At 39.6% G+C, this 16,449-nt stretch overlaps 1 protein-coding gene across 10 annotated transcripts in view; it reads left to right on the top strand.

Moving 5' to 3' along the window:
- The window catches only part of CUL4B (cullin 4B), a 51,293-nt gene continuing 34,844 nt past the window's right edge, over nucleotides 1-16,449 (top strand). For 3 of the 10 annotated variants that reach the window (XM_037055538.1, XM_037055535.1, XM_037055537.1), the window contains exons 1-3: nucleotides 1-73; nucleotides 13,647-14,189; nucleotides 16,285-16,400. In XM_037055538.1, the coding sequence (XP_036911433.1) occupies nucleotides 10-73; nucleotides 13,647-14,189; nucleotides 16,285-16,400 (723 nt within the window). In that variant the 5' untranslated portion in view covers nucleotides 1-9. Of the gene's footprint in view, nucleotides 74-6,622; nucleotides 7,022-8,000; nucleotides 8,076-12,731; nucleotides 12,903-13,646; nucleotides 14,190-14,376; nucleotides 14,494-16,284; nucleotides 16,401-16,449 lie in introns of those variants that run through there. The other 7 variants (XM_037055540.1, XM_037055536.1, XM_037055541.1 and 4 more) reach the window with 6 other exon arrangements.

Here is a 16,449-nt window from a genome sequence, read left to right as displayed (position 1 = left end):
CAAAGACAGATGATGTCACAGTCATCTGGATCAGGGGATGAGACTGATGTTGAGGCTATGTCAGAAGACAATGGTGAGTCAATGAACTAATAAAACTTAGAGTTAAGTACAACTAATTTTTTTAAGTACAACTAATTTTAAGGACATGTCTAGGACGCTTGAGTAAATTATTAAGAAACTATTCCTAAGAAGATAAAGCATAACAAAACAATTAATAGAAAAATTAATAGCAATGTAGAAATAAATTTCTTGAGAGAGGATTATCATCAGGTGATGGTGGTCAAGAGGGCACTTCTTCTTTTCTTTGCTGTGGTTGTTTTATAGTGAGAATGAATTTGTGTAACATTTTGGCAAAAAACTTTAAAAGTTGATAATATTTAATGTTGCTAATGGTGTGGGCAATAAGCAGTCTTTCTGAAAGTAGGAGTGTATGTACATTTCTGAAGAGTAATATGGTAATCTATCAAAATTTTAAATATCTTCCTGTCGACCCAATACTACTTCTCCAAATATATCCTCAGAAATATTTTTACACATTCACAAAGATCTGTGTTACAGGATGTTTATTGCTTCATGATTATTGTAAGAGAAAAATGGAAATAACCAAATATCCAAAAATAGGGAAATGGTTAAAGAAAATGTGGTATATATTTACCATAAAATATTATGCAGCTCTTAAACAGAATGAAATAGATTTCTGTGTACTGTCATAGAAAGATCTCCAAAGACCTCCAGAGCATATTAAGTTTAAAAAGTAAATGATGGAGCTATGTGTACAGTAATGACAGCATTAAAAATACCAAAGCTTTCTGTCCTGGCTGGGGTGGCTCAGTGGACTGAGCGCCAGCCTGCAAACCAAAGGGTTTCTGGTTCAATTCCCAGTCAGGGCATGTGCCAGGGTTGCAGGCCAAGTCCCTGGTGGGGGCATGTGACAGGCAACCACACATTGATGTTTCTCTTCATCTCTTCTTTCCTCCCTTCCCATCTCTGTAAAAATAAATAAATACATAAAATCTTTTTTAAAATACCAATGCTTCCTATTAGTATATATACAAAATATATATGTACATATATACTAAGGAAGATGATGCACAAAACTTAACAGTGAAGGGACACATCTATGTTTTATCCTATATTCCTCTATATTGTTTTTATAGAAGAATGTGTATGTGTGTCATTTATATAAGTGAATAAAATGGAAAGATAACCATCAATAGAATGTAAATAGTGTATAGAACTTCTGCTAATAGTTGAAAAAAGGGGAAAAAAGAAATTCAGTCAGTCTAGCAAAAGTAAGGAAAGGGAAAAAAGAAACCACAATCAAGTGTGATGATTAGAATTTTTAAAGAACTGACAGGAATATGTACATCTATACATAGTATGCTATGTTGCCCTTAAAAATGGTGAGGTAGATCTATACATGAGTATACAGACTGGGAAAGCTGTCCATACTATGCCATTTAAAAAAGTAAATAAAATCACAGAACAATTCATATAATATGATCTATTTTTTAAACCAAAACTCTGTATCTTGCTAACTGTAATGAAAAAGGCCTTTAATTGCTAAGTTGTTAGCTGTGAGATTACCTTTGGGGAATGGGTTTTGGGGGGGCAATGAGTGGTGGAGATGCCATCTTATTCTGTAGTCAAAGCTTGTGGAGACCTGGACATATTTAAATGTACAGCTGATCATATTATTCCTTTTCCTGCTTGAAGCCCTTAATCCTGGATTGAGTCCAAACGGAAGCACTGCTTACAATTTTTACCTGGACCTGAACCCTACCTACCCTTCTGTCTTATCTCCCATCGCAACCCCCAGAGGCATACCACAAGGCAGTTACACCACACATCAGTCACACAGCATAATACTGCATTTGCTTAAATGGTATGTGATTTTTCTCATACCCTCATGTCTTTGTACACACCGTTTCCTTTTTCAAGTAACCCATAGATCTCCCAATCACACATCTTGATAATACTATACACTAAGTTCAGATTTGTATTATTATGCAAATATATATGCAAATTATAACTTTAAGCCCCCATCTTGTGGACCAAGGCAAGTCTATTCCACCAGGTTGGACAGTGCTTCCCCCAGCTCACTAGTAATCTCAAGGAACCCATAACCAATTCTTAAATGTTCCAAAAATCAGTCCTAGTTGTCTTTGCCATCCCTGCCAGCCATTCTTCCTCCAAACTGCTATGATCCAGGGTTTAACAGGTCACAACTGGCTTTTTAAACTTTTTAAAACTTTTTATTATATAATTTTAATACACACAAAAGAATATTTGTGACGTCATTTATGGAGTATAATAATAAAACAAATATCCATGAACACACCATCAGCTTAAGAGCTAGAACACTATCAATGCTTTTGAATCTACCTAAATTCTCCCCCTTTGCTTCCTCCAGAGCAATCCCCTATCCTGGATTTTGTGTTACTATTTACCTTCTTAATTTTTAAAAAGATTTATGTATTTATTTTTAGAGAGGGGGAGGGAGAAAGAGAGGACAAGAAACACCAACTTGTGCTTGCATTCATGTGCCCCCAAATGGGGACCTGGCCCACAACCCAGGCATGTGCCCTGACTGCGAATTGAACCGGCAACCCTTTGGTTCACAAGCTGGCACTCAATCCACTGAGCCACACCAGCCAGGGCTTCCCTTCTTAATTTTAATATTTTTACCATATACGGCCATAAACTTTCCTTATATTTGAGCTTTATGAGAGAGTTATTAAATTGTATGTGTCCTCCCATGATTTACTTCATGTTATATTATTTCTGTGATTTATGCATGTAGCTGGAATTCTGTTTTTTAAATATAATTTATTGATTATGCTTACAGTTGTCCCAATTTTTCTCCCTTTACCCTCTTCCACACAGTACTACCATTCCCTCCAGCAGTCTCCCACTTAGTTCATGTCTATGGGTCATGCATATAAGTTTTTTGGCTACTCCATTTCCTATACTGTTTTTAACACTGCCCTGTTTATTTTGTAGCCACCATCTATGCTTCATATTCCTTGTACCTTTTCCCCCAGTCTCCTCCTCCCTCCTCCCAGCTGATGACCCTCCAAATGACCTCCATATCTATGATTCTTTCCTGTTCTGCTTATTTGCGTAGTTTGTTATTTGGATTCAATTATTGATAGTTGTGAATTTATTGCCATTTTAATGTTCATCATTTTGGTCTTCTTTTTCTTATATAATTCCCTTTATCATTTCATATAGTAAGGGCTTGGTGATGATGAACTCCTTTAACTTGACCTTATTTGAGAAGCACTTGATCTGTCCTTCCATTCTAAATGAAAGCTTTGCTGGATAGAGTAATCTAGGCTTTAGGCCCTTGATTTTCGTCACTTTGGATACTTCTTGCCAGTCCCTTCTTGCCCACAGTTTCTTTTGAGAAATCAGCTGAAAGTTTTATGGGAACTCCTTTGTAGGCAGCTATCTGCTTTTCTCTTGTTGTTTTTAAGATTCTCTCTTTATCTATAACCTTTGCCATTTTAATCATGATGTGTCTTGGTGTGGGCCTGTTTGTGTCCCTCTTGTTTGGGACTTTTTGTCCTTCCTGAACTTCTATGCCTATTTCATTCACTAAATCAGGGAAGTTTTCTTTCATTATTTTTTCAGGTAAGTGTTCAAGTTCTTGCTCTTCCTCTTCTCCTGGCATCCCTATGATTCCGATGTTGGTGCATTTAAAGATGTCCCTGAAGCTCATTCACCTGTCCTTGTGTTTTTTTTAATTATTTTTCTTCTTGCTGTTCTGATTGAATGCTTTTTTTCTTCTTTTTGTTCCAAATCATTGATTTGATTCCCAGTTTCATTTCCTCTACTGTTAGTTTCCTATAGATTTTTTTTTTTCTGCTGCAGTACCCAATGATTTTCTGGAGCATCCTAATAACCAGTCTTTTGAACACTACACCTGATAGGCTGCTTATCTCCATTTTGTTTACTCCTTTATCTGGAGTTTTTTCTGTTCTTTCATTTGGGCCATATTTCTTTTCTCCTCATTTTGGCAGCCTCCCCATGTTTGTTTCTATGTATTAAGTAGAGCTGCTTTGACTCCCTTAGTAGCACTGCCTATTGTAGAAAAGTGCACCTGTAAGTTGTATGGGGTGGAGCCTTAGGTAATCACCAGGGCAGAGCAACCCATGTTGCGGCTCTGTGACTCTGCGTGGGGGAGGGCTTAGACAGGGGACAATGCCACTGCCTGGCCTCTGGAGTTTTATCTAGGAGGAAGCTGTCTCCTGGCACTGTCCCCATTGCCAGTCACATCACTTTCTCTCTGTATGCCACTGGTGTCCTTCCAGCTGTTGCCCTGGTGCTAAATCACAGAGGGGATGCATCTGTGTGAGTCCTAAGTCCACTTTGGGCCCTTTAAGAGGAATCCCTTGAGAATTCCAAAGTTTCTTCTGCTACCCCAACCCCCATTGATTTTTATAGCCAGAAGTTATGTGGACTTACCTTCCTGGTGCTGGAACCCTAGGCTGTGTGATCTGGTCTGGGGCTGGGATCCTGCACCCCTGAGCTATCCCTCCCAATTTAGATGTGGGACAGCCTGCTCCACATCTCCATACCCCTCCACCCTCTGCACCTCTCCATGCCTCCACCCTTCCTACCTGTCTGGATGAATGTGGCTTAAATTCTTAGTTGTCGGAATTCCATACAGCTCAATTTTCTGACAAATCTGGGTGATATTTGTTTTGTAGTCTTGCTATAGTTGTGTGAGGAGGGAAGGCATGTTTAACTATGTCTCCATCTTCTGGAATTCATTTTTTAATGCTGGGTAATATTTTGTTGTGTGAATTTATCATGATTTATTTAGGCATTCTATCAAAGAATATTCTCTTGTCATTCTTTGTAGAATCAAAGGTGATGCAGTCTAGGAACAGAAAATTCTTAGCATGTTTTGAATTTTTTCTCCTTTGTGTTTCGTTATATTTTTAATAATTTAAATATTCTTTATTTGTACCACCACTAGACATTCTCCATATCTCTATTTTTACCTCTTACTATGTTCAAGGGCAAGGGTCAGCCTTTTTGTTTCTATAAAGGACTAGATAGGAAATATTTTTGGCCTTGTGCCTTCAGGTCTCTGGCAACTACTGAACTCTGTTGTTTTAGCACAAAAACAGCCACAGACAATATATGGATGAATGAGGATGGCAGTGTTCCAGTAAAATATCCTTTATCAAAACAGGCAACTGGCTGGATTTAGTCTAGTGGCCATCATTTTCCAAAACCTGCTGTCATTCATCTGCATTCCTATAGCATTGTTCAATCTTGTGATCATAGGAGTATTTCTCTTTTTTTTTTATACAGAGAAAGAAGAATGGTGTTGGAGAAAAATTCTCTTTGAAAGTGGCCACACATTTTTTTAAAGATTTTATTTATTTATCTTTAGAGGGGAAGGGAAGGAGAGAAATATCAATGTATGGTTGCCTCTTATGCATCCCCCACCGGGAACTGGCCCCTGTGGGGAACTTGCCTGCAACCCAGGCCTATGCCCTGACTGGGAATCGAACCATGATCGTCTGGTTCGCAGGCCCATGCTCAATCCACTGAGCTACACCAGCCAGGGCAGGAGTATTTCTATTATCCCATTTTTTCCCCATTGTCTTATTTCCAATGCTTCATCAGGCCCTCCCACCTTTGTGATTCTGAGCTCCTATATACAAGGATAAGCCCAACTGTAAGTCTAATTCCTGAACTAATGTGGATCGAAGCAAGAATTACTACCAGTAGCCACAGCTCCAACAGCAAGTAAGGTATAGGAGTAAGGCCTCATGTTATGAGGCCTAGGAAGTGCTTTATGGCAGTGATTTTCAACCTGTGTGCCGCAAGAATTCTTAAAACATGTAGTACCTATTTAGTCAGAGCACTGACCTGTTTTCCCTTAGATTATCAAATTTAAAAAAAAAATGACAACAGCCAATACAACCATAGCCATCTAGTATGAATGCTCCGTCTTGAACCATAAATATACAGGTCATATAATAGAGTTGCACTTTATTGGTCATGTTACATAAGGTTGCATCTGATTGGTTAATTCTTGGCACCAGAAGTCTTTATATACAAGTATAGGCACCTGATTTTTTTAAGTCACTTTAGAGCAAAAAGAGTAGGTAATAACTATTATTACTGCTTTTTGTAAATCAAACAAAATTATACCTGTTCTTTGTAGATTAGCAAAATAATATAATTTTTGTGTGCTGCAGAATTTTAGTAATTAGTTTATGTGTGCCATGAGACAAAAAAATGTTGAAAATCGCTGCTTTACGGGATTTGAGATTGGGATGCTGTCTTGATTTCCTTCCTTAGCACTCCAGAGTTTCTGGTTAGGAATAAAACTATTCCCTGAGAACTAGTCTTGCAATTTCCTGAATATGCTTTATTCTCTCTCACCTTAAGGATTTAAATGTGCTCCTTTTTCCTCCTCTTTGTGCCCCCTGCTCCCTCCTACTCCCTTTACATGGCTAATTCTCACTTACACTCAGGAATTTAAGTTGAATCACTCTTTCTGGAAGCTCTTCTTAACTTCCCACCCTCGCCCTTCCTCCACCCTTCCTTCCTACAGCACCTTATCCTCCTGGGCTGTTCAGGTATCTCTCTGTGTTCCTCTAGCAACCTTTTATCTCGGTCCTATAATTGTCTTCCTCACCAACTAGGCCAGTTGAGAACTGTTTGAGGGCAAAGGTTGTCTTTGTATACTCAGTGACTGGATCATAACGGGCCCTATGGCAAGGTTTATTCAGTGTTTGCCTGGATTTGGCTAGCAGGAGCTGGTTTCTACTTCCGGTGAAGATCAGCTACTGGCTGAGGGTCCAGCCAGAGAACAAACGGATTCACTAGAGCCAAATTGCCATTGTCTCCTTGAATGTACCCTGCTTGCTGCTGTGTCCTGTCTGCTTAATGATAGCCTGAACCAAATCCAAGCTTGGCCTCCTTCTGGACACTGTGATTTGGCTAACCTCAATAAAGAAGTTAGTTTTACTATTTCTCATATTTTCTTCTGGTAAGTGGGACTCTGAATGTCTTTTCATAACTTGTCTATTACTTGAGATTATGTTATAGCATGTCTCTTTACTACATTGTAAACTATGGGAAATTACTGTATTTGGAATTAGAAAAAAAGTAGGTTTGGTTTAACTCTGTGGACTTTGTGATTTTGACAAGTCATTTTGATCTCCTTCCCTGAGCCTGTTTCTCATCTGTGAAATGGGGATGGCTCTGACGTATCTCACACTGTGGCTATGAGGACAGAATAAGATTGCATGTAAAAGTGCCCTGAAAAGCTATAAAATCAATTGCAAATGGAATTTTGTGTTAGCTTTGTATTCTAGCACCGCCATGCCTTGCCCCAAGTAGTTAGTTGCTCAATACATTTTTGTTGAATGACCAAATGAACTGGCAAGAGAAATAATGCTATTGGTGGGAATAAAGAACATTTAATGAAATCAGGAAACACAGATGACTTGGCAATAGAAACATCCATATGGTGAATGATAATTCAGAAGTTGGGCATTTATGAATAGTTCCAACTAAACCTACATTCCTAATGTCTGCTCTTTTTTGCTTATTAAAATTATTTAAGTTTTTAACATGATTTCTTAGATAAAATAAGTAGTTAAATTTGGCTATACTTTAAATATTTAGTTCACAAAGCCGGCCCGGCCCCAGGCAATACTGGGAGGTCAGCAAAAATGTCCTCTGTGAAACCTTTCCTCCTTTGATGGTAACTTTACACCCCCAAATGCACCCCCCCCCATTGCAAAGCCTATTCCTGTTCTGTTTACCTCCATGCACTTTGTATTTTATTATTCTTAGTTCCCAAGAACCATTCACTTTAAAGACAGTCTGGCTAATGTGCACTTGAAAAAAAGAATTCCTAGAGAAAAGGGCTATTTTATTTTTTTCCTCTCTTTTTTATGGTTCAAGGAAGCTATTTTTTAATCAAAAGGAATTAACAATTGCAATTTCAGGCACTAAAAGGAGTACAAAGGCTTATCAGCCCCATTCAAATCACAATGGTACCTACTTCACCTACAGTTGTGGTCTCAACCCTGGAGGTATGTAGAAACATCCAGAGAACTTAAGAATACTGAAAGCTGAGACCCTAACTCACAGAGATTCTGCTTTAGTTGGACTAGGTTCAAACCTGAGCAAAGGGGTTTTTTTGTAAAAGCTACCCAGACAATTCTGTTGTGCAGTCAGAGTGGGGAACCATGGATTTAACCCTACATTGGCCCTTCCCTGACTGGTGTGGCTTGGTTGGGCTTCCTCCCACAAAGCACATGCCAGGATTGCAGGCTCAGTCTCAGGTTGGGGTGCTTACAAGAGACAACCAATCAATGCTTCTCACATCGATGATTCTCTCCCTTTTTTTCTCTCTCCCTTCCCTTCTCTCTAAAACTAAATAAAAAACAAACCTACAATGGTCTTGCTCTTGAGAAAAAGAAAAGCTGAATATGCCATTTGAAGAATAAACCCAAAAGCATGGTGAGGGTGGAAGGACTGTGAGAGTCATTGATAAAGTGAACAGAAGGATAAAAATAGGCCCAGCAATTCCATAATAAGCAAGTGCTTGGCAGCACCAAAAGAAGTAATATACGGGGCTGATTCAGTTCCCCACACCCAACCCCCCAAGGCAAATGGCCTGGCCCTGTTAGTCTTTAAATCTGCTTTCCAGATGGTTCAGGGTATGACAGTAGATAAAATCTCTGAGCGACAGAGCTATGTCCAAATGGTTGTTGATATACCTGAGTCAGTAATTCTTCAGTAGATAAGATAATTTTACATAGAAGATAAATGACTTTGTTACAAATGAGATCTGTTATTTGCATTTTACTGAGCACTGTGGGTTCAGCATTTGTGACTAACTTGCTTGTTTTATAGAACAACTCCAGGATGGGCAAAGCGTGAGTTCACATTGTACAGCTGGATAATCTTTGCTTAAGCTCTGGCCTCCTCAGTGATCCCATAGCAGCACCTTGCTATTGATAACAAAGCGATCATTATGATATAACATTTCAAATCACTGCTAGGTTTGCCTTTGCTGTATTTCCCTGCTTCAAAGGTGGTCTTTCAGGAAAGTGGATAGAGAACATGGGCCACATTTTATCCAGCAGTTTTTATTTTTTCTTGACACATTCTTAAAACAAAGTGTGCTGCAGAAACATCTTTGGTATTTTGAGCAAGCAGTGTCTCCTATTTTTAGGGAAAATTGCACCCACAGATAACAAGACTTGGGGGGTGTCTATCTATTGACAAGCCTCTGCTCTGGGATGTCTGGAGAAAAATCAAGCGTAGGGGAAACCCTTTGATCAAAAAAAGGGAAACAAGTTACATTCTTCCCCTTTAGAGAAATGCCTACAGAAATAAGGGAGTGGAATTTAGAAACACTAGTCCTCATTGTTTGTATTTCTTCCTTTATGCATATATTTACCCTTATAAATACCTACAGATTCATTTATTTACTTGATTAAAAGGCCAATCATAACTATACCTCACTTGGAAACATTGTAAAGTTTAGTGTTTCTAATGTATGAATTGAAATCACAAGATGAAAGATTCTAATACAGTATATAGAGTATGTGTTAAGTATCCAATCTGATTTAGTCTAATAATGGCCATAATTCTATAGTGTCCTACACTGCATGTCTTGATTATTGTGGTTTCAGTGACTTCGACCTTGAAAAATGTATTTTTATGTTGAGAATGTGTTTAATGTTTGCGTGTATAAAAATATGTTTATGTTCTAGCTAGTCCCAATTGGTTGCTTCTTGATGTAAATGACATTTTACAAAGCAATATGGGAGGTTTTTCATCTTGTAAATTGGCCCAAGGGGCCAAGAAGTCACACAGTTATGGTCCTCACATGTCATATGATATTTAAGCTGGTGTGTGCCACAAAATGTAAATGTTAAATTTTAAAAATCACTATTAAAATCATATATTCATATTAAGATATGCTATTTAGTGAGGACTGACCTGGCACAAAGTAAAATGGGGTTGTAAAATATCAAAAGGAAGATCATTAAACATTTATACACATATATACATATTTCCACAAAACTCACTTGAGGATGTTTTGTAGAAAACTTAAATCGTAGATTGTACTGGGCCATCAAAAGTGAGCTAGAGCCCAAGAACCAAGGGTCTTTTAGAACTAACAAGTCTCAGTAGAATGAAGGGTTTAGATAACCATGTCATCAGATTTGGGGCTATTATTACTAGAATGTAGTTGAATATTAACAGGACTTGGCTATCCCTTATGTTACTTACAAAAGTTTATCTTTTTATGGCAAAGCATCACCATCCTGTTACACTAATATTTGTAATTCCAAAAATAGCTAGCATTCCCATACATCATTCTAAAGAATATAATTCATGAATTAGAATTGGGCCCACATTTTCTTTTGAAAAGTCCTTGGTTAAAGTGCAAATCCTCCTAGAAGAGGTACCATTATCAGCTGGCCCATCCATACACCCTTCTTAGGAATATAACTACATGCATTAGAACAACCTTGTTCATAACCCTGAAAAATTGGCCAGTTAATCCTTCTTTATAAAGATATGGCATTATTTTATTCTTATTCAATGAAATATTCAACTCAGTATTTACTCTGCATTTACACAGTTGTTCAGCATCTTGTGAAAATGTGAGACACAATAAAAGAGGGTTTAATGTTTTAGGATACCTTCCTTGGTCTTACGAGCTTACAGACTCATATTAGGCAGCAAGGATAATACGCTACAACCAAACAGGCAGGAATCCATCTGCCCCCTTTTCAGGTCTCTATCTCCATTTTTTGTGTCCCTGGAGCCTAAGTACCACTACAGCCTTGCTCTCAGCAGGCTCATCAAACAGCACAAAGCTGATAGAGTCCTAAGATGGCACCTCCTCTAGGAGGATTTGCACTTTAACCAAGGAACTTTCAAGACAAAAAAAACAAAGTGAGCCTGTGTAAATAAAGTTAGAAAATTGGTTTATTCTTAGGGTTCTAACTGGTATATGTCAAGGTAGGATACAAACTGCTTTTACTCCACCTACAATCCTGTCATTCCCTTGCTTTTATTTTATTTCCTTTTTTACTAAATTTATTGGGGTGATACTATTTAACAAAATTATACAGGTTTCAAGCGCACAATTCCACAATGCGTCATCTGTACACTGTACGGTGTGTTCACCACCCCAAGTCAAGGTTCCGTACATCACCATTTATACTCTGGTTTCTCATCAGACTGTACAAATCTTTTGCCTTTCACACCCCCACTTTGAAAAGTTCAGCTTACTTGCTGGTTTCCATGTCGCCTACCCTAGCCTACAAGGTAGACTAAAAATCTTGGCTTTTTGTGCCAGATACTCTTGAACCTCATCTTCCGTATTTTCAACAAGACATCCTACTTTTCCTATGGAAAGGCCCACTGCACCTTCCAAATTTCTATAAACAGGCCAAGCCCTTTCAAAACTCTCTGTTTCCACTGCTCAGAATGCCTTTTACCCCCTCTCCTCTTTTTGGTTATTCTCCCTTTGAGACCCAGCATAAACTTCAATTCCTCTGTGAAACTCTATTACAAAATTCTCCCAAATTTCTTGTTTCACCTCTTTCCACAGCACTTTGTACATCTGTTAATAGTACTGTTATGGAAGTTAGTTTTGAAACTATCTTCCCCCACTGGCTTTTCAATGGCGGGGACCTGGGGTAGTTTGTGGCATATGTCTTTCAATACATCCTCGTTCAATGTTTCTATGGTTAGAATGGTCAACAGGTTGGCAAATTTAGGTTTTTTTTATTGTTGTTCAATTACAGTTGTCCCTCTTTTTCCCATTGCTCTGCCCTGCCAGTGTTCCCTGCACCCCCTTCCAATGACCTCGAGTTAAATACAAACTCCCAACAGGAAGTTTACAAGGTTTATTGTTGCTAATTTAACCAGATTTAGGTTTGTTCTCATGAGAAATCCATTTTAAAATTTTGGCTCATGTAATATGTTGGTAGAAAACATTGACTTTTGGCAATATCCTCCTGAAATTTATTCTTTGAGACAGTGTATGAGCCGAGATTTGGTAAAATAAGTGGCGTTTAGTATATAAACTACTAGGTTAATGACTGATGGGGTGGGGGGTTGGTCCTGGGAATTGTGTTGTAGGTGTGTGTGTGTTGGGGGGGGGGTGTTACCTTCCTGTTTCTTGGCCTTAGAATGCACCCTTAACTCTAGCTATCTTAGAAAATGCTCCTGGTAGGAAATTAAAAGGGTCTGTATCTGCATTACTGAGGAAGGGATCAAAATTCAGGCCCTATTCAGTCTTGGGTCATTGGTGTCCTTGACATAAAAGAGAAGCAATTTATAGCTCAACCGAATCAAAAACTGTTTTTTCTTTCTATATAAACTGTTTCTTTTCCTTTCCTATCTTAACCTCATGATATTCCTCCCTAGCAGTACACAGAATGGCATGATTATGTTTTTCTCCACTTGGGGGGTTACTCCCTCCTTGGCCTTGCTACCCCTCCTTATTCCTTTATCTTTCAAAGTTTCTATTCTCCCTTACTTTTTACTTCCTCCCTTCCTCCATCCCTCTCTCCCTCCTCCCCTATTTTCCCAGCTAGCTCACCCCACCCCTCACCGTCACCACCTTCCCTCCCCTTCAGGCTCCTTCCCGCTCCATCTCTCACCACCTTTCCCCCCCACCCCCCCCCCCTCTATCCTCCCCCCCCCCGCCCCCGCTGGCCTCGCGTTCAGAAAGCTCCAATCAGGGGCTCCGAAGGTGTCTCGGAGGCCCGTCCCTCCTCCCGGTCCACTTCTCTTACCCCCTTTTCCCCCCTCCCCCCCAGTCCTGCGGACCTGGGGGCTTCAGGATCTGGGCGCTATGAAAAGTGTCTCCTCAGTCACTTCCGGTAAGGGACCTGCGGCGCGAAGCTTCCCGCGGGACCGTAAAGGAGGGGGTGGGAGTTATCCATGGGATGGGGGAGGACAGCACTGCCTGAGAAGGGGGCGCCAGACCAAGAGCAGAGAGCAAGCGGGAGCCCCAGAGCCAGACCATCTCAGGCGCCTCTGCCGCCGCTTTCCCGCCGCCTCGCAGTCAACCAGCTCCCCGCCCCCCTGGATCCCGCAGTGCTTTTCTCCACCCCCCTCCCACCCCCGTCAGATACCGCCCCGCCCTCGCTGCCGCGTGACCGGAAGTGGCGCCATCTTTAGCTTCTTGTGCTATTGACAATAACAAGCCTTGGCTCTCTTCCCCCCTCCCCCCAGCCACGGCTTCTCCCCTCCCAAACAGAGGGAGAAAAGGAGGAGGAGCCGCAGCCTCACAGACTCACTGAGTCGCTCCAGCTGAAAGGGGGGAGAGAGACCGAAAAGCAGGAAAGGGGGACGGCACGGCCGTTTACCTGTCTGCCTTCTCATTCGTTCTCCCCCCTTGTTCTGCTCACTCCTGGTGTTAGCCTATCCGCCTTCCCAAACCCTCCCATTCCCCCGGTGTAGCCCCCCCTTCACTTTCCTTCTCGTCCTCTGTGTTTCTCCTCTCTTTCTTCCCTTCCCCTTCGAGCATTGCCACCTTCTCTCCTACACACACGCAGACATATAAACGTAGGTTTTTGATGCTCCTCTGCCTGTTGACCCCGCTATTTTCATGTTTCCAACAGGTTTTTCTTCCCCCAATCCCTCAGCTGCTGCTGCTGCTCAGGAGGTCAGATCTGCCACTGATGGTAATACCAGCACCACTCCGCCCACCTCTGCCAAGAAGAGAAAGTTAAACAGCAGCAGCAGTAGCAGCAGTAACAGTAGTAACGAGAGAGAAGACTTTGATTCCACCTCTCCCTCCACTTCCACTCCTCCTTTACAACCTAGGGATTCGGCATCCCCTTCAACCTCGTCTTTCTGCGTGGGGGTTTCGTTGGCTGCTTCCAGCCACGTACCGATACAGAAGAAGCTGCGTTTTGAAGACACCCTGGAGTTTGTAGGGTTTGATGCGAAGATGGCTGAGGAATCCTCCTCTTCCTCCTCCTCATCTTCACCAACTGCTGCAACATCTCAGCAGCAGCAACTTAAAAATAAGAGTATACTAATCTCTTCTGTGGCTTCGGTGCATCACGCAAACGGCCTGGCTAAATCTTCTACCACCGTCTCTAGCTTTGCAAACAGCAAGCCTGGCTCTGCTAAGAAGTTAGTGATCAAGAACTTTAAAGGTAACCAAAGCCAAAATCCATAATCACCTACTAAGGATTTGACACTTGAGCAGTCACGTGCTCTATTTATGTTAATTTATTAAACAGTATAGAGGTGGCCTAATGTGTTATGCATAATCAATGAGGTGGAGGGAGGTCCTTTTTGGGGTGGAGGGTTCATTTTCCGGGGGTGGTTGGTATCCTTGTGCTGAAGCATACAGCGGGTGTTTCTATGCAGGCTTTTGAGGTCTGTCTCAGCCTATTGTATCTAATCTGTTACTCTTTACAACATTGACAATCGGTATGAGTGACCCGGATTTTACAGGTGAGAAATTTCTATTCTAAAGAGCTTTATTTATTTCAGGTGCATAGTTAGTCTTGGCACTGCTGGGATTTTTATTTTTGTGCTCCAGTAGGCCACATTCTCCAATCCCTAAAAATGCAGGTAGCAGTGATGATCTTTTCATGCTCAAAGATGTATAATGTTGAATACTATGTTCTTGAAACTCATTGTGAAAACAATATTTGGAGAAAAATATTTATGAGCTCTGCATTTCTTTCCAAAGGTAGGGTTTGGAAGTGAAAAATACTGTGTATACACAGAAGTAGTAACTCTGTGTGGCACTAGTGTAAAGATTACTACATCTATATTTTACCATTAAAATGGGTTTTAAAGTACTGACTACATCTTTTCAGAAAATTTGTTCGTTCTTGTGTTTGAGATATGTGATTGAGAGAACTATGGATGCAACATTTTACATTGATACAAATATAAAATGAGCAATTTAAAAAATGTCAACTTGAGCTGAATTACTTTATGTCTGTTGACTGTGTTTCCAGTTTTCTGACTGACTTTTTCAACACTCTTAACTGGCAGGTAATAGATGCTAAACTGTTTGTTAAGTGGGGAAGTAAATGAATGAACTGAAGTAACATTTACCAGATTAAGTGCCTTGTGACTAAATGTCAGTAATGAGAAAATTAGCTTTTCCATGCTTGTGTTTTCGATATAAGTGTGGAAACCAGGAATATGCTTTATTTTGTCTCAAGCAGAGGGTTATAGTGTTGCTTATTTTTAACCTTTTCTTTTCTCTATTACTCTTTTCCCATTCCCAGGCACTCAAGAGTGTTGTAATCTTCTTGATTTAATAGTAGACCTTTCTGAAGTAAATATAAGTTGTAATTGACTAATGTGTTCACTATTTCACTTAAAATATATAAATTTGATATCTGAGAATTTTTAAACAGATGCTCTATGATCCTAATTGCATTTGCATACTGGTTTTGGAGATTTTGTTAGGATTTTTTGTCTCCCTCATAAACTAAACAGTCATTATTAAGGCATTTGGATGTTTTAATTAAACAGAATACTCATTGCTGGTAAAGGAAATTTAAAGCCATTCTGAAAGTATTACATAGGTTCTGGAGTCATTTGGGTGTTTTAATATTTAAAAAAATTCCCTGTGCTCATAGATGTAGTTTAAATTCAAACCTGAATTAAAAATGGTTCTCTCCATTTCTATAGATGCTGCATAACTGTGGGAGTCAAAGAGACTTGGGTTAGAATCCTGATTTTGCCACTGACTGGCTGTGGTGACCTTGGGCAAACTTTACTAAATGAATCTTCCAGCCTCAGTTTTCTCAGTTGCCAAATAGGGATAATAATAACTTGCTCAGGGCACTATTAAGAAAATTAAGATGTTTGTAAAGTACCTTGTACATAATAGGTACTTAATATTATTTTAAATCTCAGGTACAAAATTCATGTTGACTGACTTGAGTTTTACACATGATGGAATAAGATCAGAATTGCTATTTTTCATCTTCCATTCTTGAATTTTTATTTTTTGAAGCAATAAAATCAATAGGAGAGGAAAAAAACCCTTACCTTCCATTTTAATAGGTGAGTCAAAATGACTAATACAGTATTCTGGCATTTTAATTTTACCCTCTCTATTATGCCTAAATAAAGTAGTTACTTTAATATTTAAGGAGAACAATTATAAAGATCATAATTTACCCTTAAAAAGTAGTAATATTATTATTGTATTTTTGGACCCTTCTGTTGCTCTGTTCTACATATTATTCTGATATCGACCTTTTACATCCTATGTAGATAAGCCTAAATTACCAGAAAACTACACAGATGAGACATGGCAGAAACTGAAGGAAGCAGTGGAAGCTATCCAGAATAGTACTTCAATTAAGTACAATTTAGAAGAACTCTATCAGGTATGTACTAATGTGGATAACCAGATTTGGTCTGCATAAATGGAGGTGG

This window comes from Sturnira hondurensis, unplaced genomic scaffold (assembly GCF_014824575.4).
Source record: "Sturnira hondurensis isolate 20B ecotype Veracruz unplaced genomic scaffold, ASM1482457v3 Scaffold0008671, whole genome shotgun sequence".
Classification (NCBI taxonomy): Eukaryota; Metazoa; Chordata; class Mammalia; order Chiroptera; family Phyllostomidae; genus Sturnira; species Sturnira hondurensis.
The sequence above is the reverse complement of the archived record's forward strand: the minus strand, read 5'-3'. Positions and strand labels throughout refer to the sequence as shown.